At 45.0% G+C, this 26036-nt stretch overlaps 1 protein-coding gene across 1 annotated transcript in view; it reads left to right on the top strand.

The window, feature by feature from the left end:
- Positions 1 to 26036, top strand: part of vwdel (von Willebrand factor D and EGF domains-like) — a 242783-nt gene that overhangs the window by 67278 nt on the left and 149469 nt on the right. Inside the window, exons 10-15 of the mRNA XM_041183982.1 lie at positions 1814 to 2087; positions 15445 to 15653; positions 16203 to 17200; positions 17672 to 17808; positions 20010 to 20168; positions 25106 to 25210. Coding sequence (XP_041039916.1) covers positions 1814 to 2087; positions 15445 to 15653; positions 16203 to 17200; positions 17672 to 17808; positions 20010 to 20168; positions 25106 to 25210 — 1882 coding nt within the window. The remainder of the gene's footprint in view (positions 1 to 1813; positions 2088 to 15444; positions 15654 to 16202; positions 17201 to 17671; positions 17809 to 20009; positions 20169 to 25105; positions 25211 to 26036) is intronic.

Here is a 26036-nt window from a genome sequence, read left to right as displayed (position 1 = left end):
TGGCTTCTACTGCAAACGGATTGGAGTACAAGAATAAAGAAGTCTTGCTGCAATTGGACAGGTTTTTGGTGAGACAGCATCTGGAATATTGTGTGCAGTTTTGATCTCCACATTTAAAAAAGGATATACTTGCACTGGAGGTGGTACAACGAAGGTTCACTAAAATGATCCCTGGGGTGAGAGGGAGCTAAATAAATTGGGCTTATAGTCTCGAGTTTAGAAGAATGAGAGGTGATCTCATTGAAACCTACAAAATTCTGAAGGGGCTTGATAGGATAGATGCTGAGAGATTATTTCTGCCGATTGGGGAATCTAAAACACAGGGCACAATCTCAGGATAAGAGGCCAATCATTTAGGACTGAGATGAAGAGAAATTACTTCACGATTGTGAATATTTGGAATTCTGTACCCCAGAGTGTTTTGTCTGCTCCATCATTGAATACATTTAAGGGGGGAATAGACAGATTTGTGGTCTCTCAGGGAATTAAGGGATATGGGGAGTGGGCGGGAAAATGGAGTTGAAGCCCAAAATCTGCCATGATTGTATTGAATGGCGGAGCAGGCTGGATGGGTCATATGGTCTATTCCAGCTCCTATTTCTTGTGTTTTTGTGACCCAGCTAGAGCCCCACAGCTGTCTTTCTAAAACTGCTGCTCCACTACATCCTTCTGCAGGCTTTTCTGTCTTACATGGATTTAATCTGTCAATCAGGTTGGTGGTTGCACGGGACATCTGGAGGGGAAAAAAACTGCAGGAGGTTGTGGAAACTCATACTTTTGGGTTTCTCATCGATGACTCCTATTCCTGCACCTAACACAGCTCCAGAGATAATAGTGGGTTGTAGATCTACTTCTCCTTGATTTTTTCCCCCTTCTTTCCTGAAAGAAAGATGCTCTTTCCTGATCTCTGCCAGCCCCCAATAAACAACCTAAGAAGCTAACAAAGAACACAGGACAAAAATAGTACTGTAGGATTTAGTGATGCTTTAGTGTGGGTAAAACGGGCAGTGTCATAAGGCGTCAATGTTATGCAGAGAAAAACCTTAAGCTTAACTACCAGAATATTTTAATTCTATTTGATGTTAGTGTGAATCACTTTAAGTATACAGGCTACTCTTAAAAGGTGGCATTTACCTCTCTTCAGGTGTTTATTCCTAATCTTGAAGTTCCACTTACGAATTATTTTAATTCATTTGTAAAGTTAGTTTGAATATTATAGTAGATTTTATGTTGGTTACAGAACCACTGAAAATGTTTATCTCCTCAACTAAAATAAATTGATAAATAATTGTAACAATAATGGAACACTGATGTTGTGCTGTTGGAAGTACCAACTTTTGGATGTGAAATTAAACTCCTCTGACTTTTCAGGCAGGAATAATAGATCCATGACAGAAGAAGAGCAGGGGAGTTTTCTTGATGTCATAGAAATATTTAATTACAAACCATTAACTTTACTTCAGCATTTTTTGTAATTTTTCTTATGTTGCTGTGCTGCACTTTGAATTAAGCATTTTACTTAATAGATCACAACATCTCTGACCATGAAACCAAATTTACACAGACTTAACAATGTGCATTGTAAACTGTAATGTTGATTAAATTAATTTATTACAGCATATTATACATTACACAAAATATATGCAATTGTATTTCTTATATTGAACACATACTATTGGAAATATTACTAGAACTACAACAATTTCCCAGTAATGCATTTGTTCAATCTCAAATTATTTAGAAAATTTTCAAAATGTCTATTACTATTACAGCCATTTTCAGTCATTCCAACATATTTTGTTTGCAACCCTAGGCGTTACGATAATTACAAAACTGGGACCTTTATGCTGTATAAGAGCATTGCTCGAGACTTTGAAGTACATGTCCGTCAATGGGACTGTGGGAGTCCTCATTATCCAGCTTCTTGCAACTGTGGATTTGTTGCTAAAGAAGGAGGGGATATTATTGCTTTTGATATGTGTAATGGACAACTACATGAAACCAGGCCACATTTATCTGTGAAAAGTCAAGACATTACTGGTAACAACGTTAAAATCACTGAGTCTTACCAGGGAAAGAAAGTAACAGTAAGTATTTTTCCTTATATCTTTACTATTATGCAGTGTCCCGATCAATGAAACAACAGTCAGCAGTCAAGAAATTATTGTTGGTGATATTATTGGACAAATACTTACTACCTTATATGACATCTTTTAGTTTCATGCAGGCATTAAATGATTTACTTTAAATGAAGATCTAAACTAATTTAATTACTTTGAAAGAATAAGCTCTCTGGTCAGAATTTTCCATGCCCACTGGCAGCGGGCGTGATAGATGGTGTGCGCGAACAAAATGGCGTGATCGGTTTCACAATGGCGGGAAGGCAGGTCGCAATCTTCTGCTCAGCCTGCTAACGGAGGGCCGTGTTTCCCGCCATCTGGGAGCTCATTGTAATACATCAGAATATCATTAAAAGGCCATCCCACTGGGCTCTTGGACCCCCGCCGGATCATCCGTGGACGTCGGCGGGAAAGCACGTCAATGTGTTTCACAACACACGGGCAACATGCACTTAGCGATCTGCACTTTGGGGGAACCAAGGTGAGTGAACAGCATTGTGAGCTGTTGCTATGCAGGCTTCAAGGCGCCGGGGGGGCCTGGGTGAAGTGCTGCCCTGCCTCAGAGGTGACTGCTTTCAGGGGTGTGGTGTCTGGGGGCAACTGCTGCTCAGCTTCAGAGGCGACTGTTGCTGTTTTGGGGGGAAGGAGATAGGGGTGGGTGGGCAACTGCTGCCCTGGCGTTGGATCCTGTGCACAAAAAAATCGTGGTAAAACGATGGAAGTGGCCACGCAGTAGGGACACCTGTATAAACTGACCATTCCTCTGCAACTGAGACAGTTCAGGCACAGCCACAATGATATTGGGATCGGGCTCCTCGCCTGACTGCCCATGCAAGCAACGCAGAGGCTCCAAAATGTGACCAAGCTCTCCAGACCTTACCCAACCCCCCAGACCCATCCGCCCCCCGCCCCCAACCCTCCCTCCCAACTCTGGCACAGACTGCGAGTCCACGATGACTTTATTGGACCGCGGAGTAGTTGCATTGCACACTGTACAATTTCCTCGACAACGCTGGCCATGAAGCACCACTGCTGGAGGTGCTCACAACTCATTGTAATCTCAGCAACCCAGTTAGGAGCTGTCTCCCCCATGTCACAGGCTGACAGGGCAACCATGCAGCACACTCATCTGTCGCCATCCGAGGTGTGGCCAGCACTCTTCAGGAAGCATTAAGGGGCCGTTGCACAGGGCCAGGAAAGGCACTAAGTACATCCATATTAACCAAGTCTCTCTCTCTTTCAAGCCACAGGAGGACCACACTAGTAGCATGGAGCCTGGCGACCTAGATGTATGCCTAATGGCCTACAGAGAGCGAAGAAGACGGAGGAGAGAGCAACTGAGGCGACTGGCCACGCAAATGCAGGGCAGCAACCTCATCAAGAAGGAGCAGCTGGGGCTCCTGCACATGCTGCCCAGGAGTGACAGTGAGCCGTGGCTGGTCGGCACCTAGCGACAACCAGGGTCTATAGACGTCGCAAGTCATTCCTGCAGATGACTGAGAACCAGTGTCGCCTATGACTGCACATGTCTAGTGATTTGGTGGCTCATATCTGCCACATACTGCAGGACTTGGCGCCAAGGGGACATGGAGGGGATCCAGTGCCAGTGGCTGTGAAAGTTTCTATGCTAGTGGCACCTGTCAGGGCTCCACAGGTGACCTCTGTGGGATATCACAAGCCACCACCCACAAATGAATTCATTAGGTCACAGATGCCATCTTCTCGAGGGCACACAACTTTGTGCAGTTCACCCGGGACCAGCACAGCCAGGACGCAAGGACCATTGGATTTGCCCGGATCTCGGGATTCCCACAGATGCAGGGTGCGATTGACTGCACCCACGTGGCACTCAGGTCTCAGTTGCTGCACACGGTGGACGAGATCAACCGCAAGGGATTCTACTCACTGAATGTTCAGCTAGTAGGTGACTACCAGAAACACATCTTGCAGGTGTGCCAAACTGTTTCCAAGGACTGTGCATGACACCTACATCCTCAGTCTGTCACAGATCCCTGGAGTCTTCCAGGGTTCACAGAAGCTGCAGGTTTGGCTCCTCAGGGACAAGGGCTACCTGCACAGGCCGTGGCTGACGACACCCGTGCGGCGGCCTCAGACTGCAGCAGAGCGACGCTATAATGAGGTACATGCAGCAGCGCACAACTTGGTGGAGCAGACCATTGGGAGGCTGAAGATGCCGCTCCGATGCCTGGATTGGTCTGGTGGTTGGAGCCCTACAATACAGTCCGCAGAGGGTGTCACGCATCGTCGTCGTCCGCTGTGCCCTTTACAACCTGGTGCTCCAATGGGGAGACAAGCTGGCTGAGTTGGAGATGGAGGAGCTGCATGGCTCCTTCGATGAGGAGGACGCCAATGGGGATGTGGGTGCAGAGGTCCTCAGAGGTGACAATGACGAGGTGAGGCCTTTGCACTGGCTAGACGAGGCAGGAGTGCTTGGGAGGCCCTCATAGCTGCTAGAGTTGTGGAGGATGATGACCAGTGAGGTGAACCCCATAGACCTTAACAGCGCATTTGTGAACGTTTGACTCCAGTCTGGCTTATGGCAGCGCGAATACCCTCTGTGTGAATGCTCTTGTCGTAGAGATGCAGTGGAGGCCCTAATAGTCACTTAATTGCAGGAGGGTGATGACAGTATGCAGTGAGAACACTCCATAAATCTTCACATAACCTCTGAAAATGTCTGACTCCTGTCTGGCCAAGGGCAGCTGGATCCTCACTTGGTAGAGCAGCATTGACCTTACTGTCAGCATAGGACTGGTCCAGATCCTCGCCGGCCAGCTGGATGGCTCTGTTTTCAAAGTCCATGAGGATCTTGATTTCGGGCATTTCACCACCGGTCTGTGACCTCTCTCTCTTGTTGTGTGCCAGCTTGTCCTGCATGGAAAGAGTTGGAGAAAGTGTAAGCAGGACACCTGCTGGATCAGATGATCAATGTGCTTGGCCTGTGTGGGTGGTGAGTGGTACCATGGACGGGCTGAGGACATTGAAGGTGTGTGAAAAAGAGTGAATGGTGATGTCCCTTGAACTAGCAGTGACTGAGGGCCCTGTGGATTTATGCTGGGTTTGTGAGTTGAAAGTGATGAAAAGAGTGACTTAGCCTGGCGGAACCAAGTTCATTCATCCCCTTGCAGCACTGGGTGGCTCTCCTCTTCTGAAGGGCATTGGCGCTGATCACCACTACCACCACATCCCAAGCTGGATTGGTCATGTTGCTGCCCATCCTGCGGCCAGAGCTGGTGGGGGTACAGGACATCCCGGCGGGCCTGCATATCATCCAGCAGTCGCTCGAGGGTCCCATCATTAAACCGGGGGGGGGGGGACGGACAGTCTTTTTTCCTTTGCTGGCCATGTCTCCCAGGCAGCGGTGATGAGCCAGTAGCGATGAGAGGTGTGCTGGAGGCCGCCTTTTAAATATGGTGGCTGGCATGATACAACTGCGGGGTAATGGCGAGAGGGCAAATGAAACCCCATTTGCTATGAAAATAGCATGTTTCGCAGGAGTGCATAAATAATGAGGTGGGTTTGGGATGATACGGCGTGAAAACCCGCCATCACCATTGGCAGGTAGGACGCCATTTTGCGTGCCCTCTACTGCACTTCGTGCAAATTTGGGAAAATTCCGCTGTCTAAATCAATCGATAACTTAAAGTTCTACAAACGTAAGTCTTCTATTTATTTCTGTTGCAAGCTTACATAAATTGTTAAACTAAACACTAATGTGTCTTACATTTACAGCCAGAATAGTGTTTATTCAAAGTATTCTTTCATTATAAGTTATTTTGTCTAATTTTTCTGACATAAGAAATCAATTAAACACATTAATTTAATTAGTCAAATAATTACCAAAATATCTTATTCTGATGCTTTTGAGTATTTATCTGCTAATATTCCTATAGCCATTTCTAGTCCAGTACGGATTTATTGATGAGAAATTCAACTGCAATAACATTAGAAGTTAAATATATAGCTTCTTGTACTTTTTTAATTTTGGTAGGTAGAGGTTTTAAATTGCCGTTTTCACTAATGATATGATTTTCTTTTTGGACTCAACTCAGGCCTTGATACCCAATTTACACTCCACAGGACTAAAGTTCTGCTTTGGTTTTGCTGAGATTGACACACCTAAATTTTGAGTTCAGATTCTTTTGGACAGAATTTTAACTGTTTGACTGTTCATCGTGGGAGAAGCTAGCAGCGAAGCAGGAACCCAAAAGATTATGGAACAAGCTTTGCTGTAGCTTTTTAACTCAGCCACAATATTAGCATCTCACTCTGGGGTGGGCATGATGACGACCTGCACCTGACTGTCCAAAGCTTACTATTTAAAGGGATTATGCAGGGACAGAGTTGATTCATGCTGCAGCTGTCAGGACACAGTGACTCTACGGCTGGAGTCTCAACAAAGGAAGGCTGCGACCAGCCCCTCCCTAGTTATCAGAGGCATCCCTGGAGGTAATGCTGCAGACTATAAGGAACCCTTCCCACAAATGAAAGGAAGAGGCCATCATGTGAAACTAAACAAATGTAGCTAAAAGGTACTGAGGAGGTGAGCAACAGGATTGTGCTCTCTCGCTCATGGATAAAGTGCTACAAGAGGTTCAGTTACCTCATCAGGACAGAAAGGATGAATGGCATATCACATTCAAGTGTCATCCCTGTCATTTTGACATCTTCAGCCTTCTCCTGCATAGCACTGCGCAGGTCAACACATCTTACTGCTCAACCCATTCTTCTCTCTGTAGGCACCTTCTTACGTCCCCATCTGACTAGCCATTATACCAACTCTCATCCTTATCTTAGTGCCATCTCTCACCCATCCCTCACAATCACCTTACATAAATATCGTCTTTCCATCCTGTCAAAACATTTCAATCTCACACTTATAACTTGCTTCTTTCTCTCTTCGCAGGGCAAGGGAGCAACACCAGGGAGAGGCAGTAAACTGGGGGTTGACCCTCCAGTAATTGCCACCTTGGCCGCTTTGGAAGAGGAGGCAATGAGGCCAGAAGACCGATGGAGTGTCTTGCCATTGAAGAAAGAGAAATCGGCTTACAGCTACTTGTTCACAGAATTAGATATCACAGAGAAGCATGGAACACAAAATCACTCATTTTGATTTGATGTAACCAGTAACTGAAATATGATCATAGGCACATTGATAACTTTGATCCCTTTCTCTTTGCACTTCTAATTCATGTCTTGCATCTTCCACCGGTCCTTCAAGTGTCACACAGTAGCTGGTGCAGAACAAGGTCTGGAAGTCCTCAGGGGAGATCGCACAGTCTAAAAAGCACCATCATGCAACTTGTGTACCTTCCAATAGCTCAGATACACTCACCTCAATGGGAACTCCAGGCTAGGTCGTTGGGTTGTCACATGGTGAGCCACACATCACAAGTGAGCAGGGAGGCAGGGACAGAAGTGCAGAGTTGCTTAGAGGCCAAAGGACTGTCCAAGCTCTGCCTAGCCGAACGTAGATGTCGAGCTTCAGAGTCATCATCGAAGATGCCAATTTTGGAGAAGTAGCAGAAAATATGTGCGGTTCTGTCAGAATTTACAGAAACATCGCACACAATTGCAGGGAGATTGGAGGAATCCATCTCTACAATGAATGCCATTCTAATGTCAGGTCTCAAGTTTTTATACTGATACCCACCTCCATGGAAAGAGTGGCTACTTGCATGGATCACCAGGTAACCAAGTGCATGCAAGTCCTCACCAATGGCTTGCACATTAGTCAGCTAGTTTAGAATGAAGCAAAGCCTTATCTTGGACATTTAGTGCCCCAGTGAAGTGTTCTCCAGCTCTTGGCTAGCAGAGAAGTGTGGGTGGACCTTGAGAGGGAAGGTGAATATTCTGCTCAAGGTGCTCCCACTCCTCCCCCCAACTCCAGTTCAATCAGAGCCAGATATATGAGCTCCTGTCCTGATGGCCAAGTCTGCTATTGCGCAGGTGCAGGTAGAGCATTATTTAATGTTTCTGTCATAGGCTCCATAACCCAGAGAACATCAGCCATGATCATGTGAGCAGTCTGCCTTTCACTCTGCTGAAGCCACAAGGGTAGCGTCACGTTAAAAGTAATTAGAAAATAAAGAGAACAAGGGCAATCACTTGGGTGTGTAACTTTTAACATGCCAATTTTATTGTCATTGGTTATGCACCATAAACTTTATTCCAAGTCTCCATTATCCATTCATTTTTATTGCTACCTCCCGCCTGCCAAATGGCCATCAGCCTTGAAGAAAATGGTATGAAAAGAGTAGAAGATGAGCAGTGGGTGTTAATGAGACGTAAGGTATATTGATTGTGGGAATACTTAGTGTTGGAGGGGGCACAGGACAGTGGCTTGGGCATTGGTGTGCCACATGGCTGCACTCGTTCAGATTAGCTGAATCAAACCGTGAGTCCATCGCAAGCATCTCTGTCAGCCAGGTGAACAACCGCAGGGACCCTGCCCATATCAGCCTCTTCCTCCTTTTCCAGTTATTGATTCTTCTCTTCCTCCTCCTCTGAAGATACAGAAAATTCCTCACCTTCCCCCTTCTGCAGCTGCAGTCCTCACGAGAGCCACATTCTGGACACCCCACCCCCAGATCTGCCCAATTGCAACTTCAGCAACCCAGTGGTTTGCTCAGTGATGACTTTTGTGCTCATGTGGCTTCGTTTTTACCTTTCACCTTCATCAGTGCTCCTCACAAGAGCCATCAGTCAAGATCTCAGAGGATAGACCTTATCTCCGAGGGACCAACTGCTGACTCTGCTAAGGGGGACTGGACTGATGGAGAATGAAGGCATCATGGCAACTTCCTGGATATCATGCACAGACATGTATGATTATCTTCCCTTTACATACCAGCTAAACAAATGATGGAGCGGAATCCGTTTCGATACTCCTAGTTGATCTGAGGATGTCTTTATTGCTTCTTTTTATCCACTTGTGACTCCCTGCACCTGTGGGAATCCAGCCATTGCATCAAATTTGAGAACTCTCTCATTTTGACTGGCCTGATCAGTTGCAAAGTGACACTTGTGCACAACAGGTTTTAAAATCCTGCAGATGCACCTGTAGACCGCTGGAAGGAGCTGAAGGTGAAGAAATTCAGGATTGTGGTGACCTTGACCACTTAAAAAGTATTGTTCTAAGAGGCACTTTTTTAAAAAAATTGATTGGATGTGGGTGTCATTGGCTGGCCAGCATTTATTGCCCATCCTTAAGTGCCCTTGCTCAGGTCAACCACAGGTAAAGATAACAGATTTCCTTTCCTAAAGGGCAGTAATGAACCAGATGATTTCTATTGAATTCAAATTCCACCAACTACCCTGTGGGATTTGAATCCAGGTCCCCGAAGCATCACAATGGGTCTTTGGATTACTAGTCCAGCAACAATACCACTACACCATCACCTCCCCCTAATGTTGTGTAATATCCAGAAATCTGATTCTCTGTCTCTGTTGGTGGTTATCATCTCCTGTGAACAGTAACTCTGTTCATCAACTCTGCCCTGTGGAATAGCAGGTGGCTCAGGCTATTTTTTCTCCCCTTTTCCCCTTCCAGCTTTTGCCAATGTTCCATCCTACTCTTTCTGATCCATGTGAGAGGGCCACTTCCTTTGTCACCTTTTCACTGATCCACACATACAAATTGTACGGAAGGCCTAAATTATCTGAGTGCCTGTCACTTATACCCCTGTTAGACATCATTTTCATCAATGTTAATTGCAGGCATGAAAATGGTCTCAAAAAGGATGACATTTCCAAAATTCTCATGAATATTCCCCTGAATAAGCACAATCTTTTTAATACTTTGTTTTGACTTTTATGTATTTATTCTGTTGTGATTAATAAGTAACTAAGTTTACCAGTATATACCAATTTTAAATCATGGATAAGCATCACCCTGATCCAAATTTATAATATTGGATTACCTTCCATTCATTTCCACTGTGTCTATTAGTGTATCCAAGCATAATGCTTAACTACAAAACCTTGATCGAAGCATGAAACTTGCAAATGATTGAGTTTTAAACATAATGCACTAAACATAGCCAATTCACTGTCATACCTAACTCAGCAGTAGTGATAGGGATTGAAATTCTGCATGAATACTACCGAACACAAACGGTAACTGCATCAGGTGGAGTGTTTGTACCTACATACAATTTTTGTCTGTATTGCTTTTTGCAGATTTTATTTAGAACAAATGACTGAATGATTAAATGGGCTAGATACAAAGATGTGCTAGTTAGCACTTTGCATAAATGTATTGCAGAAGTCCTGATTCAAGCTTAATATTGCCAAAGGAACCATACAGCATCGTCCCAGAATTGCACTAAGCGTGGCAGCAGGCAGGAAAAAGAACATTTTACCCGCTGGCTGCAATGGCGGCTTTTCATGCCATATTGTCCCAATCCTGCCTCACTAATAATACATTCCCAGGAAACGTGTTGTTTTGATGGTGGGCAGGCTCTCATTCGCCCGCCACGCCATCACCTCACCGCTTCATCACGTCGGCCACCATATTTAAAGGGCAACCGCTCACACAACCTTCAGTGCTTCCAGCCCAGGATTGCTGCATAGAAGACATGGCCCTGAAAGGCAAGAAGGCTGCAGCCTCCATTCCCGCCCCCACCAGTTGAAAGTCCTCTACCCCTGCTCTGGCTGCAGGAGGGGCAGCAAAATCACTAATACAGCATGGGAAGTGGTGGCAGTGGTGGTCACTGCCAACGCCCTGCAAGAGGACAGCCACCCAGTATCAAAAAAGGATGAATGATCTCCTCTGTTCCGCCAGGGTAAGTCACTCTTCTCATGACTCTCAACTCACACACCTGTCACACATCCACAGGGCACCTCACTCACTGCCAGTTCAAGGGACATCACTCTCTCCCATGCACCTTCATTGTCCTCATCCCACCCATGGGACCACTCGTCACCCACACTTGCCAGGCATACTTATCATCTGGCCTGGCAGATGTTCCTGTTTACACCCTCTCCATCTCTATTCATGGAAGACAAGCTTGCCCACAACAAGAGGGAGAGGTCGCAGACTAGTGGAGGATTGCCTGAAATCAAGGTCCTCACCGACTTTGAAATAGAGCCATTAAGCCGGCTGGTGACGATCTGGATCAATCCTGTGCTGACGGTGAGGTTGGCGGTGCTCTACCAAGTGAGGATCCAGCAGTGCAACATCCATCAGAAAACCATGCCATGAATGATATGTCCTGTTCCGCAGTCCCCTGCCATGCACTAATTATCTCTCCTTACTTTCACAGGCACTTCTGGGAAACATCTGACAGAGTTCACAACCCAGGGCCTCTAATCAAGCCCCGAAGAAACCTCTGAAGAGGAATCTGAAGACAACTTCATTGAAGACCCATCACAGCACTCACCCACACCCTCTGCCAGCACAGAGACACGCACCTCGGTGGGACCAACCTTTAGAGTAGCCTCAGGATCACAATCTGGTGAGCACATCCACAGCAAGCAGTGGCAGGGACTTCCCAGGTCTCCAGCACTTGGAGGACTGGGAGGCCAGAAATGGGCTGAGTCAGATTCAGCTGACGAGCTTCTGGACTCAGTTATGTCTCAATTGCTGGAGCTGCAAAGGCAAGCTTGGGAACATCAGGAAGGGATGTCCGCTGCACTCCTTAGATTGCAAGGCACAATGGAGGAGGCCATTTGCCTTCAGGCTGACATGATAGCGCTGGCATGCCAATGCACCAAGGTCAACATTGGTAGGATCACAGCTGTCATGGAGACCTTGGTCAAGACATCAGCCCAGCACTGCTGTGCAGGCAGAACTCCATCATTGACACCATAGTTGGCCTCGAACTGTACATATGTGAGAGGTGTGGGGGGGGCAACTTGATCTCACTCCAGCTACCACTTCTCCTCAAGGAGTCAGCCAGGGGCCCTTGGGCACACATAAGGAGGAGGATCAGCTGGTAGACACCCTTTGGCCATCCATACAGGTGACTCTGGGAGTGTCCGAATCCCCTCTTCTTGTCACTTCAATAGCCCCAGCTCCACAGGCCAAGGAGGCTGCCACTGCCACACAGCAGGATCCCAAAAGTGGGCTGGGGCCCTCCAGGCCTTGGCCCTCCAGGGGACGCGCACCAAGGCCATCTCAGACAGGTGTAACAGTCAGCAGGCTGCCTCCACCTCCGCTGTGGATGTCGAGGGAGCACCAATACATAGTAGCAGTGTTAGGAAGATTAAGAAGATGTGGTTGCACAACGTGGGCATGGATGTTAATCACTTGTAAATAATGTTCACTATTGTAAATAAACTCCCAAGAGCATCTTCCTGCCTATGGCTCCTTGATCTGATGAGCAATATTCATGCCACTCAGATGTGAAACCTTGGTTCCTGCACAAGACAAAGGCAGATGTCTCAGGCCAGGGTCTCTTAAAGATGTAGGTGCATTTAAAGTTTGACGGCTGCATCTATATGATATGATCCTGATCACAGAGCACAAACGAGCTGCCCTCAGCCAGACAGCAGTCAAACATTCACAGAGGCTTTGTGAAGATCTATGGAGTGTCCTCCTTTAATCAAACAACTTTTAGGATCCCCACTGCATCTCCATGACAGGAGCCTTATCACAAAGGGTATGTGCGTTGCCATAAGCTAGACTGGAGTCAAATGTTCACAGGTGCAATGTGAGGGCCCACGGTGTCTCCTCAAGGCACATCGTCATCATCATCCACAAATCCAGCCTCCGCGGGTGACCCTTGTCCCCAAGGACCCATCCCTGCAGCTTCTGTGGACCCTGGAAGACATCAGGGATCTGTGACGGACTGAGAATGTAGGAGTCATGAACACTCCCTGGGAAACATGCGCAGACCTGCAGGTTGCATTTGTGGTGGTCACACACCAGCTGAACATACAGCAAATGGAAGCTTTTGCAGTTGACATAGTTGACCACTTTGTGCGACGGGGATCTGAGTGGCACATGACTGCAGTCGATGGCACCCTGCACCTGTGGGAAACCTGAGAACTGGGCAAAACTAATCACTCTTGCAACCTGACACTCCTGGTCTTGGACGAAATGCTCAAGGCTGTGTGCCCTCATGAAGATGGTTTCTGTGACCTCATGGATGCATCTGTGGTTGGAGGCTTGCGATATCCCGCAGATGTCATCTGTGAAGCCCTAAAAGGAGCTGCTGGCATTCCAGTTGTGCGCCACAGTCATTTTCACGGCCACAGGCAGTGGATGCCCTTCATGTCCCCATGGCACCAAATCCTGCAGCAGTTGGCAGACATGCACAGTCTTCGACGACACTGGTTTGCCGTCACCGGCAGGAATGAAAGATGGCATCTATAGACCCTGGGTCTAGCTAGGCGCTGACCAGCGACAGCTCTCTGTGGCTCATCAGCAGTGTGTGCGGGAGGCCCAGCTGCCTCTACTTCCTGAGGGTGCTTCTCCTCCCCCTGCCCAACCAGGCACCTCCATCGCTGTCTTCCTTTTCATCTCTGCTTCCTGTAAGCCACAAGGCATACTGCTAGGACACCAGGCTCCATGCTCCTTATGTATTGCTCCTGCAAGATGAAAGAGAGAGTGTGGGTTAGCTTGGGTGTTCTAGAACCTCTCCTGTTTAAGTCTGAAGGCCCCTTAACACATCCCGGAGAGTGCTGGCCACCACTTGGATGGCCGGAGCTTAGTGCGCTACATGGCTGCCCGAGACCCCATCTTCCTCTGCCCCAATCCAACTTACTGATTGGCGGAAGCTTTGCCCACTGGACTGCATGCTATGCTCTCGGCTCAGGCGCAGGCATTCTCCTGACCTACACTGCAAGGCTACACGATTAGCTTAAACCATGGGGGAGGCTGGTCCAAACTAGAAAGTGCACAGTTGTCCAATAGTTTTGCCATCTGCTAAAACACTCATTAGTTTGCAGTCTGTGCCCGAGGGGTGAAAATCTCTGGAGCACTTGATGGCAATTTCATGCCTTTGCGTTGCTCAAGTGGGCAGATAGGCTAGAGACCCGACTCCATTCATGCCAATGTGGCTGTGTGTGAACTGTTTCAGCTGCAGAGGAATGGTCACTTTTTACAAAGTTTCCCTAATGTATGACTGTTTCCCTCCATGTCACCCTGCACGTGTTTGTGCACTACTTTCAACCACAGTGGAACCCTTGCTCCCCACCCCCTGAAGTCACCTCAACAGCAGTGCAGCCCCCCAGGTCACCTAGAATGCAGTGCAGCCCTTGACACCGCACCCCCCCCCAATTCACCTCAACTGCAGGGCAGCCCTTCCCCTGGCCCCGCAACGCCAGCCAGCCAGGAAAAAGTGACTTGCCTGTGCCCTTGCCTGAATGCGCGGCATTTCAACCTTGAAGCCCAACAGGCGACCCTCGTGAGCACTATGCAAGGTTACTGTGCACTCACCTCCAAGTTCCCCATGAGGTTCATGCCTCATACGTGCCATTGTGAAGCACAGCGGTGTGTGGGGTGATTCCAGCTGGCTGGGCTTATAATGATATGCAGATGTATTACAATGAGGTTCCCGCTGTCCGATGACGGGAAACATGGCCCACCTCAGGGCAGAGCGAACGATTGCAAACTGGTTTCACGGCGTCATAAAAATGATTTTTGGCCTTCTTGCCATATTGTCCACTCACGTGGCCAAACACACCCAATGCCAGCAGGCATGGAAAATTCTGCCCTCTGCATTTGAGTCTCCAATTATAGAGGAAGAATGTAACATGTGGGTATTAAAGCTAGAGGCATTTTCATTTGTCTTGATCACTTATAAATAAAAATAACAATACGTCCCTGCGACAATACAACCAAGAGATCAGCTGCCCAGTGTCATTTTTCCTCCTCCACTGATGGAACCCAAGATGCATCATGTTCTAGGTGCTCACTGCTAGCATTTAAGTTGGGTGACATATCCCTCACCCCAAATACTCTGGCAACGTCATGAATGGTGGCCTTCAGTACCTGTTCCAGCTACATGTGAGAGTGCAAGACTGAAGACCTCTGCCCCCATGTAGCGTAAGCCCTGAGTTAAGGCCTGACATGACTCTGAAGTCAGACTCCCTTATTTGCTTTGGTACAGTATCTGATCAGGGCCTGACTCCAGATTCAATCAACGTTTCTAACTGTAGCATCTGTATAAAGCAAAATTATTGCTCACTGATGTTACAATTGTCTTATTATAATTGGAGAGGGGATATAGGTTCCAATTACAATATAATTGCAGATATATCTTAGTGCTGCTGCAATCATATAATTAGGATCATATAGAAGCAAAATTATCAAATAAACAAAGATAATTTGCTGCAATTTTGTTTCTCCATATAGATCACATTTTCTTCTGGAGCATTTGTCCGTGCTGATGTGAGTGAATGGGGAATGAGTTTAACACTCAGAGCACCAGGTGTAGACTTCCAAAGTACCAGGGGTCTTTGCGGCACATTTGATGGTGATGTGAATAATGATTTTCATGGTTCAGATGACCTCTTAATTCAAGAAAAGATTGACAATCTTGATAATTTCATTGAAAATTGGAGGTATGAATAATACAGAAGCTTTAGCTCAAAATTCTGCATTAAGATTTTTGTGATACTGGATGGTTATTAATCTGGCGGTGTGCATTGCTTGGCCATTATGGAACCCCCCAATTTTCTTCCCATTAACTTCAATGGAATGAAATTGGGATAACTCTACAAAGGATGTACCAGATTCCTGCCTATGCAATGGCAATTTCGCTTTGAAAATTATGTTCATTGTCAAAAAATGTATTAATTGAAAATATGTATTGGTACAAAACCGTTGGCTATGTATTTGACACATACCAACCATCATTGAACCTGCAAATGCAGTAATGACCAAGCTTTGGCTTAGGTTGTTTCAGTATTTTATACATCTGCTTATAACCAAGAATGTACTTTTTAAGGAAAAGAATGTTTATTAAAGAAGAGATGACCTTAATTTAAATAGTAAATCTTTTGAAAATATATTTTAGTTAAATAAAATATAACCGGCACTTTGTACAGAGCTTGTCAGTGTGCCAGATATGTGAATAATGTGTAATGTTGTTTCTGGTTGTGCTTTTACAGAATTCTGTCTGGAAAGAGTCTATTTGATAAAACAGCACCTTCACCTGTTATTGTCAAAAAAAGACATTATTGTAGTTGTAGTTCTGATTCAATTGTGCTGCAACAATCTTCCAATAAACTAGATTCTGTTCCTCAATCTATGGTTCCTTCAGCCTGTCCAGGAAGTGAAAATGTGAGAAATTCCAATTTGATACCAGTACTGGATGTTACAGCAGAGTACATTAGCACTGTTGAGCTGATTAGAGGAATTAGTAGGCGCAATGCTCAAATCAAGTCTACAATTTCTACTTTAAGAGATATACATTATGCCAGTCTGAGTAAATCAAATCAAACCATCCATTTAGCAAGGGTCTCCTATGTACATCCCAGAGAGAAGACCATGCTGAGAAAACAAGCCATGTCAAGGCAACACACTAGAAGGAACAAACACAAAGATGACAACTACCATCAGAAAAGATATCTTGAGAATAGAAGATGGAAACGGCAAAATTATTATGAATACTTACCAACATTCCCTTTTCAAAGTCTTACTCAGACAGACTTAGAAGGATTCAGTTATTTCTTTCCTGAGGACCATACTTCTGAACTTCATCAAGAGATTTTGCCTTCTTGGCCTACATCTTCTGGACTGACAGAAGCTATGGCCTTTGATTTATGCCAACAGACAGTTGCCAATTCCAGTATAGGTCGAGCCTGTGGGGAGCTACTGGGCCAACGATTAGTGGATGTTATAGATATTTGTATCTTGGATCTTCAGCTTAAGGATGACGTCAGCTGGGCAAGTGGAGGTCTAAGTTTGTTAGAGAATGAATGTGAAAAGAAACTACTGGAAGATGGGATCCATCATGGAAGTGGCAATGGGGATTTGTCTAGTGTACCTCAGGACATCTTGTCAGCACTAAGATGTCCCAATTCTTGCACTGCCAATGGTGAATGTACTGAGTGGGGTTGTACCTGTTTTTCAGGTTTTAGCAGCTATGATTGCAGTGTTTTAGTTGGTAAGTATTGTAGCACAAATAAATAAAACTTTTAAATTTATTGAAATTTCCTATTGCATTTTCAGTCTTTAGCACATAAATTGAAGTGTCGTGGAATTATTAATAATTGAGCAGTGTAAATTGTTGAAGATGCAGGTTCTGTTCCCTATTCTGCTCATTGGTGAACTGAGCTGTACAGTAGATATTGAGCAAAGAGGAGGCTTCTGCTCAAACGGGAAGAGCAATACTGCTCATTGTCATGAACCCCTCTCTCCCTCAATATGACACTGCCACCACCCCCCCCCAACCTCCCCACCACACTTTGTTAGTGATGGAAAGTAGGAATAAAATATATATGTGTATTTGAACAAAAAAAATCAGGATTTTTGTAGTTTGGAAAAGACTTACGTACAACAAAATGTAAGGTCTTGCAAGTTTAAAATTTTGCAGAGAGTACAGTTTGATTCACATTTTATGATATTAACTTCGAAGATCAGCTTCCTGAAATCACAGAGTTGGAGAATTCTGGATTGTGTGATGTTCGGCAGTATGACTGTACTTCTGTGAGGGTCTTTGGCCAGTGGTTCATGGAGTCTGCAAGTTTAACATGTGAAATCATCAAGCTGCAAGTAAGTAAAGTTACAGGATGAAGTCTATATTCAATAGTAAATAAAGTGCAGGGCTATTTTGTTAAACATCTTTTAATATTCAATTCTTCAGGGAATTGGAAAGAGTTTTGAGAGCTTTCTAAGAGTTTAAAAAAGTAGTGTTTAGAATGACATAAACATGCTATTTGCTGACACTTGTTAAATATGGCTCAGTCTTTGGATATTGAGCATTAGTTTGTAGCCATTTAAACTTAACAATTCTCATGTTTTATTTAAGTGCAAACATTTCATTATTTATGCTTTCACTATGGAAGTCTATTGTGTTATGTACAGGCCAAGTATCCTTTATCCATAAATCCAAAAACTGAATCTAAAAAATGTACTTTTTTTTTAACCTCATTGACCTTTAGCGCAGAAAATCTAGTTGTTTGTCTGCACTGTTTATCTTGTGATTTTTGTGGTGAACATGTCAAAAAGAAACATATTACAGGTATCCTGTATTTAGTTTTCAGTGATACATCTTATTTTTCTAGCCATTGTATTTACTTTAGATTATAGCTAGCCTAGGCTTAGGCTATTGTAGGGTAAGTTTTTATGCAGTATCTGAAAACCAAAATTATCTGAAATCCAAAATGCAATTGGCCCCAAAGGTCTCAGATAAAGGATATTCAACCTGTATTTAACTCTTTATATGCTGCAGTCACTATTACAGCTGCTTCAGTTACTATTTAAGCACCCATAAGCTTCGGCCAATTGAAAAGCTGAAGTTCTCATCTTAATTGATCAGCACTGCCTGAACTTCAAAGTTCAGACACACACAGCCACAGGCAGAACTTCATTGTCTTCTTGGACTCCACCCAGCACTTGGATCTCAGACCTCAACTAGCTGCAAAGATCACTGCTGCCCAATACATAAACCTTAACTGACAAAATAACTCAGATACAACACAGATCATTGGGCAGTCTCTGCCTTCTTGACCTTGAAACCCAGAGCTGAGAATTATGGAGGTACATCCTTCTGGATATGTGCAGTTAATGGTAACAAAGAAAATTAGCTTTCAAAGCTTTGACCATCTCAAGGGCTCATCAAATAGCTATGCCCCCTAATCATCCCACTGCAATTAAACAAGAAGCTGCTGATGGCAGTCAGTAGCCTCTTGTCCTGAGCCCCATAAGTCAACTTATAGCTGCATCCTGTGGCCTTCATTGCAACAGCAACACCAGAGAGCCACAGAGTGGCTGTTCACCAAACTACATCAACTGAGGCTATTAATTTTCTACTTTGTTCATGTGTGTGATGTAGAAGGAAAGTCAATACCTTTAATCCCTTTGGGACTGTACATTGTGAATTTATAAAATTCAAGGTATTTTAAAGATCAAGTGCAGAAGGTTATATTAAATATATAAATGAGGAAGATATATTAAAAAGCTTAAAATCTACTTGGAAGTTGCGTACTTTTACTGAATACCACCAGAATCACATCATGTGGATGCATAACAAGATAAAATACATAATGTATAAAAGAACCATACAGTCATAATTATTTTATACACCTGTCAAGTCACAGAAGATTAATCTATGACTGTTAATTAGTTTTCAAGTGCACTAACTTAACTGGAATAACAAATATTCTTATTGCAGTCACAAAATTAAAACTATTGTACAAAGTAGCTCAGTTTTGATTCCTGCCATAGCATCATGCGTTCTTACAATTTTTATATCAAAACACCTAAGTTGTACAATGACAGTTACAAGAGACAGGTATAAGTAGGAAAATAATGCTTCATAACTCCAAAAGAAGTTGAAGTTTCTACATATTTTCACTTTCATGTGGACTCTTCATAGGCCTGCTCTTTGCTGTCTGGGCATGATATTGCTTTAATATCCCTGCCTCTTTTGGGGTTGGTGCTGTTGAATAATCTTGGTATAATTTAATCCGAATCTCTCAGTCAGGCATTATTGTCATTAAAATGCAGATAATTACCCTGGCCCGGAATATGGAGCATGGATGCTCCCTGATCCTAGTTAGCCTACCACTACTTCAAAGCAAAATGCAGTGATCTGCAAATATATGTTTGCACTCAGAGAAGAGGATGAAATTTTGTCTGTATATGTAAGAACCCTAAGGAGATAGCATGAGTTGTGCTATAAGTTTGTTTTTTATTTGTGTTGTCAGAATTAATGTTATATCTTTCAATTTCCTTTATCTAATTGAGTATAGTACGTCAATGATGACTGGGTTCCAACTGTCTCACATCCAACAAAGGTGACGTTTTTGAGTAATCGAGCTGTGGACTGCCAGATTCCAGCTGAGATTGGTCAACCATTTGAAAGTATAGACCTTCTTGATGACAAGCCAATTGCAAGATGGCAAGTCAAGGTATCAAATTTTAAATGTGCAAATAATTTGTGTTACATAATATGATGAAACTGAATCTTTACATTTTTCATAATTGTAGTCCGTAGCAATCAACCTACAAGGGGTTGGAGCTTCCATAATTTCAGCTCTTCATTTTAAACACATCTTCCTGCCAACTGCAGGCACTCATAGAAGTTTGTGATTTAATCTGCACTTCTTCTGTGTCAAATGAAATGTTTGTAAATATTTCTAGCACTTTAACTTCACTACCTTTCTTTTTTGCCTCTTAAATTCAAGCATCCTCATCTTCTCTCATGAGATGAATACAGGTTAAAACACTTACGCCCAGAAAGTTATTCACATAGCAAAAGTTAATGATAAATGTACTTTTTATATTTATATTCTCTTTATTTGTCTATTGTCCAAACAATTTAGTGCCAGTGACAATACACATTAGTGTTTTGAATATACCCTTATAATATAATCACTGCTTATATTGTAGTCAGATTTAAGCTTGAGATTTAGTTTTCTCTAAATTTGAAATATGTATCGCAATTAATAAATTTTCTACTGCAGCATTAATCATTCATACAGTGATTTCCAGCTAAAAACAATATAACATACATAAATTATAAACAAATAACTTGCTGAGGTAAAATTGGACTAAACTTAATGAGCGAGAAAAATTCTGGATATGAATTTTGAATTTATATTCTGTAGTATGCTCGATTCATGAATTCTATGCAGTTAATGTAAATAAAGAGAGGAGTTTTTTGATACACTTTAATTCTATAGAGTAATGCATGGTTTAAAATCGGATGCATTAGTATCCTGTTGATTTGGAATTATGGGAGAATTTTGGGTTCCGGGTCAGCACCATGACCTCGGGGTCAGATAGGTGTCCAGAACTGCAATGTGTAGAAAACAGTCATCCAACAGTGATTATCCCTGAATTAGCCAATTAATGGCCAGTGGCCACTGACCTCCAATTAATGACAGCAGCTGGGCTCTTGAAGCTGGAGGACTGATAGGAGGCCCTCCAGCTCAGAAAGAACTGCAGCCTGCCTTTTCAGGTAAATGAGAGAGAGGGTGTCTCCATCTCTAGCTGCCCTCTCAACAACTTTTAAAACTTAAATTAAAAATGTCCACAGTTGCTAGGCCACCATCATAGAGGAAAATCCCTCTTCAAGATCACAGGATGACCCCTGGCCACAGGTGTAGTCAGGTAGGCACTGAGGGCTTGAAAGGCATCCGAGAACACTGGTTCCCCTTGTCTGCCACAGGGGCGCCACCCCCCAAACAGTTGGCCTGTTCACAACTGAAAAATTCCAGTTGACCTCTCATAATTGGCCTTTAGCTTACTTGAATGGACACCTACCATTTGTGGGCAGGTAACTCTTGTGCCCCCAGTCCCATCTTCAGAAAAATGGCTTGAGTGGAGAATGGTACCTGTTCTCCTCCATACTTTCCCCCATAGCAGGGTGAAAATCCTGCCCTATAACATAGTAGGTAGCCACCTGCTGCAGGATTTGGCACCACAGGGACATGGAGGGCATCTACTGCCAGTGGCCATGAAAGTGACCACAGCATTCAATTTTTACACCAGTGGCTCCTTTCACAGAGGTGTCCTCTGTGGGATATCGCAAGCCTCTATCCACAAATGCATCCATGATGCATCCATGGCGGACACCATCTTCGCGAAGGCACACAACTTTGCACATTTCGCCCGAGACCAGGAGGAGCAGGGTTGCAAGAGTGCTGGGATTTGTCCAGATCTCAGGTTTCCCACAGGTGCAGGGTGCCATTGACTTCTCTCGCTCAGATCGCTATGGCAACAAGGGTCAATTATGTCAAGTGCTGTATGTTCAGCTGGTGTGCTACCACCACAAACGCATCCTGCAGGTCTGCACACAGATCCCAGGGAGGGTCCACAACACCTACACACTTAGCAAGTCTCAGATCCCCGACGTTTTCAGGGTCCACAGAAGCTGCAAGGCTGGCTCCTCGGGGGAATGCTGAAAATAAGATTCAGGTGCCTGGACCAATCTGGTGAAGCCCTCAGTATAGTCCACTGTGGGTGTCACACATCATCGTTGCCTGCTGTGCCCTTTACAACCTGGCGCTGCAATGGGGAGAAGAGCTGGCTAAGGAGGACGTGGAGGAGCTGGAGGTCTCCTCCAATGAGGAGGACGTCGATGGGGATGAGGGTGAGGAAGTCGTCAAAGGCGAGGATGCCAGTGGTGATGAGGCCATTGCACTGGCCAGACGAGGCAGGTGCGCTCGGGAGGCCATCGTGACTGTTAGATTCATGCAGCATGATGACAACATGCAGTGAGGAGACACCACGTTGCATCTGTGAACATTTGACTCTATTCTGGCTGAATACAGCACACACACCCTCTGTGATAAGGTTCCTGTCATGGAAACGCAGCCGAGGCCCTAATAGACGCTAGATTCCAAGAGGATGATGACCACGTGTAGTGAAGACACTACGGAGATCTTCACATCACCTCTGTGAATGTCTGACTCCTGTCTGGCTGAGGGCAGCTCGTTTGAGCTCTATGATCAGGGTCATCTCATGGAGACACAGCCATGAAACTTGAAATGCACCTGCCCCTTTATCAGCCTTCAGCACCTGACCTCTCAGGAGCACAGCGTCACTGGTCACAGATGCTGAAGAGATGGGGGGGCCAGCCCCACTTCGAAGGTGCTGAGAGCAGGCAGAGAGAATGATGGAACTGTGATGCTTGCCCAGTACATTCTGGCAGCAATGACAAGTACCATCGGGGAGCAGACATCACTAATGTGTCCAGTGGGTGTGAAGCCAGACTATCACTTTGGCCTGAAAGTTATCTACTGCACAGGGAAGAGGTCCTGGACTTAGGCACCCACCTTTAACTTGTGCAGGAAGCAAGGTTTCACATGAGGGACATGAACACTGCTCATCATAACAAGGAGCCATAGAGAAGGAGACATTCTTGGGAGTTTATTAACAATAGTGAACATTATGTACATGCAATTAACACCCATGCCCAAGCAACTATATCTTCTTAACCTTCCTAGCCCTGCCATGTCTTTGTGCTTTCCCAACATCCACAGTGGAGGTGGAGGCAGACTGCTGACTGCTATGCCCTGACTGTGATGACCTTGACAGGCATCCAGTGAAGGGCTCAGACTTGGAGAGCCTAAGCCTGCTTTCGGTGTCCTGCTGTATGGCAGTGGCACCCTCCTCAGCCTGTGGAGCTAGATATGCTGGGGTCACAGGGAGAAGAGATTCGGATGGGCTGGACACTCTGGGTGTGGACCTGTTGATTCTCCTCCCTAAGGTTGCCCAAGGGCCCCTGGCTGACTCCTTGAGAAGGGGAAGCTGGAGTGAGATCAAGCTGCCCAGCACCCCTCTTGCATACACTGTTGGGGGCCAACAATGGCATCAATGATGGTGTTCAGCCCATGCAGCAGTGCAGGACCGATATTCTGGACCAAGGTCTCCATGACAGGCACCATCCTACCAGTATTGACCTCATGCATTAGCATGCCGACGCTATCACCTCAGACTGAAAGTGGACAGTCTCCTCTACAGTGCCTTGCAATCTGAGGGGTGCAGTGGACATCCCTTCCTGACGTTCCCTAGCTTGCCTATATAACTCCAGCAATTGAAGTGTGACTGAGTCCAGAGGCTCATCATCCTACTCGGACTCAACAGATTTCTGGCCTGCAGCAGTCCCCCAAGTGCCAGAAATGTGGAAGTCCCTGCCACCATCTTCGGAGCTTGAGTCAAGGACCTGGGTCATGGACTTCCTTGGCTGTTTCTCAGATATACCTGTGAAAACAAGGACAGATAATTAGTGCATGGCGGTGGCCTGTGAAACAGGACACATCACTCAAAGCATGGTTATCTGATGGATATTGCACTGCTGGATCCTCACTTGGTAGAGCACTGCTGACCTCATTGTCAGCGCAGAAATGGTCCACATCTTTGCCGGACAACTCTGTGGCTCTATTTTCAATGCCCATGAGGACCTTGATTTCAGGCATTCCTCTACCAGCCTGTGACCTCTCCCTCTTGTTGTGTGCCAGCTTGTTCTGCATGAAGACAGATAGAGAGAGCGTAAGCAGGACACCTGCCAGGCTAGGTGATAAGTGTGCCTGGCATATATGGGTGGTGAGTGGTGCCATGGACAGGATAAGGACAATGAAGGTGTGTGTGATAGAATGAATGGTTATGTCCTTTGAACTGGCAATGAATGAGATCCCTGTGGATGTGTGATGGGTTTGTGAGTGTGTGAGTTGAGAGTGATGAGAAGAGTGATTTACCCTGTTGGGACAGAGGAGATCAATCGTCCTCTTGCAGCACTGGATGGCCGTCCTCTTTTGCAGGGTATTGGCACTGGCCACTGCTGCCACCACCACCCAAGCCAGATTGGTGATGTTGCTGCCCCTCCTATAGCCAGAGCAAGGGTAGAGGACATCACTGCGGGCCTCCATGGCGTACAAAAGGCATTTGAGGAATGCATCACTGAATCAGTGACCTGCAATCTTCAGGCCATGTCTTCTGTGCAGCAGCCCTGGGCTGGAGGCACTGAGAGTTTTGTGTGGGGCTGCACTTTAAATATAGCACATGGCGAGAGGAAGCAGAGAGATGCCGGCATGGTGGGCAAATGAGAGCCTGCCTGCCATTGTAACGGGGTGTTTCCTGGGAATGCATGATTAATGAGGTGGGATTGGGATGATATGGCCTGAAAAGCTGTCATTGTGGCTGGCTGGTGAAACGTTCTTTTTCTTGCCCACTATCGCACTTAGTGAAAATCTGTGATGATTCCGCCCATTATCTCCTGTTATAGCCAGAACTGGAGCCTTGAACAAGTGCATGGGTAGCATTGCCCCTGGTTGTGAAGCTCACCATAGCCCTTAACATTTGAGTCTACAGAAGTATGATTTAATTTTGTTTTCTCTGACAGATTTCAAATGATGGGTACACGTACAGCAATTCACAGTTCTTAACATTGTTTGATGGAGCTTGTCAAACTTGTGAGCCAAACTCTGATGGACTCTGTACTTTAAAGGTAAGACCAAAATTTGGGCTGGATTTTATGTTCCCAAATTGGGCATGCTGACCCAACCTGTAGTAATTCTGGCTTTAAATAGTGTGTAATGTACCTTTAAGTATAATACTTATTAGGAAGATCACATGATCTGTCATAACCAATAGGGGAATAGCACGGGCGACCTCAGCAGTCAGTGTAGAGGCAGAGTTAGAGTTGAAAGCACATGGGTAGATGCTGCTGAGTATATTGTAAATAACCTTAATGTTTCCACCCTAGAAGTGTCTGCAGATCAACTCTATCATTAATATCACAAATCGGCCTCCCAACAACACTACCGCACTGCCACTGACCAAAAGAATTGGCATGATGACATCAGGTCAGCAACCCGACATCATCATGCCAGCCTCCAATTATATAGAAGGTGGGCAGGCGCTGAAATCTGCAGCCCATCCGTCATTTTGAAATCATTACATAAGCTGTTAAGTTTGTTAACAACTCAATCGTCCACAATTTTCATTGCCTGCTGCATTTTCCGGGTGTCAGACATAAAAAAATGAGACAGCACAAGACCCATAAAAAAAGGCTTGCCACCAGGACCGTGGTTGAATATAGCAACAGATTCTGCAGGTGAAGGTGGCACTGGCTGTATGATTTTTAATAATATTTTTTATCCTTTTTGTGCCTTCAATGAATAATAAAGACTGATTCTGAGATTAGGAGGCCTTTACAATTCTAGCCTTTACTACATTGTCTGATAGATTATTCCAAATTCTCTGAAAAAGAATTGTTTCCTGATGCCTGATCTAATTATACAAAAAGCATGATGGCTATGTAAAGCATACTT

Source organism: Carcharodon carcharias, chromosome 3, assembly GCF_017639515.1.
Source record: "Carcharodon carcharias isolate sCarCar2 chromosome 3, sCarCar2.pri, whole genome shotgun sequence".
NCBI lineage: Eukaryota > Metazoa > Chordata > Chondrichthyes > Lamniformes > Lamnidae > Carcharodon > Carcharodon carcharias.
This window is presented reverse-complemented; position numbering and strand designations above follow the sequence as displayed.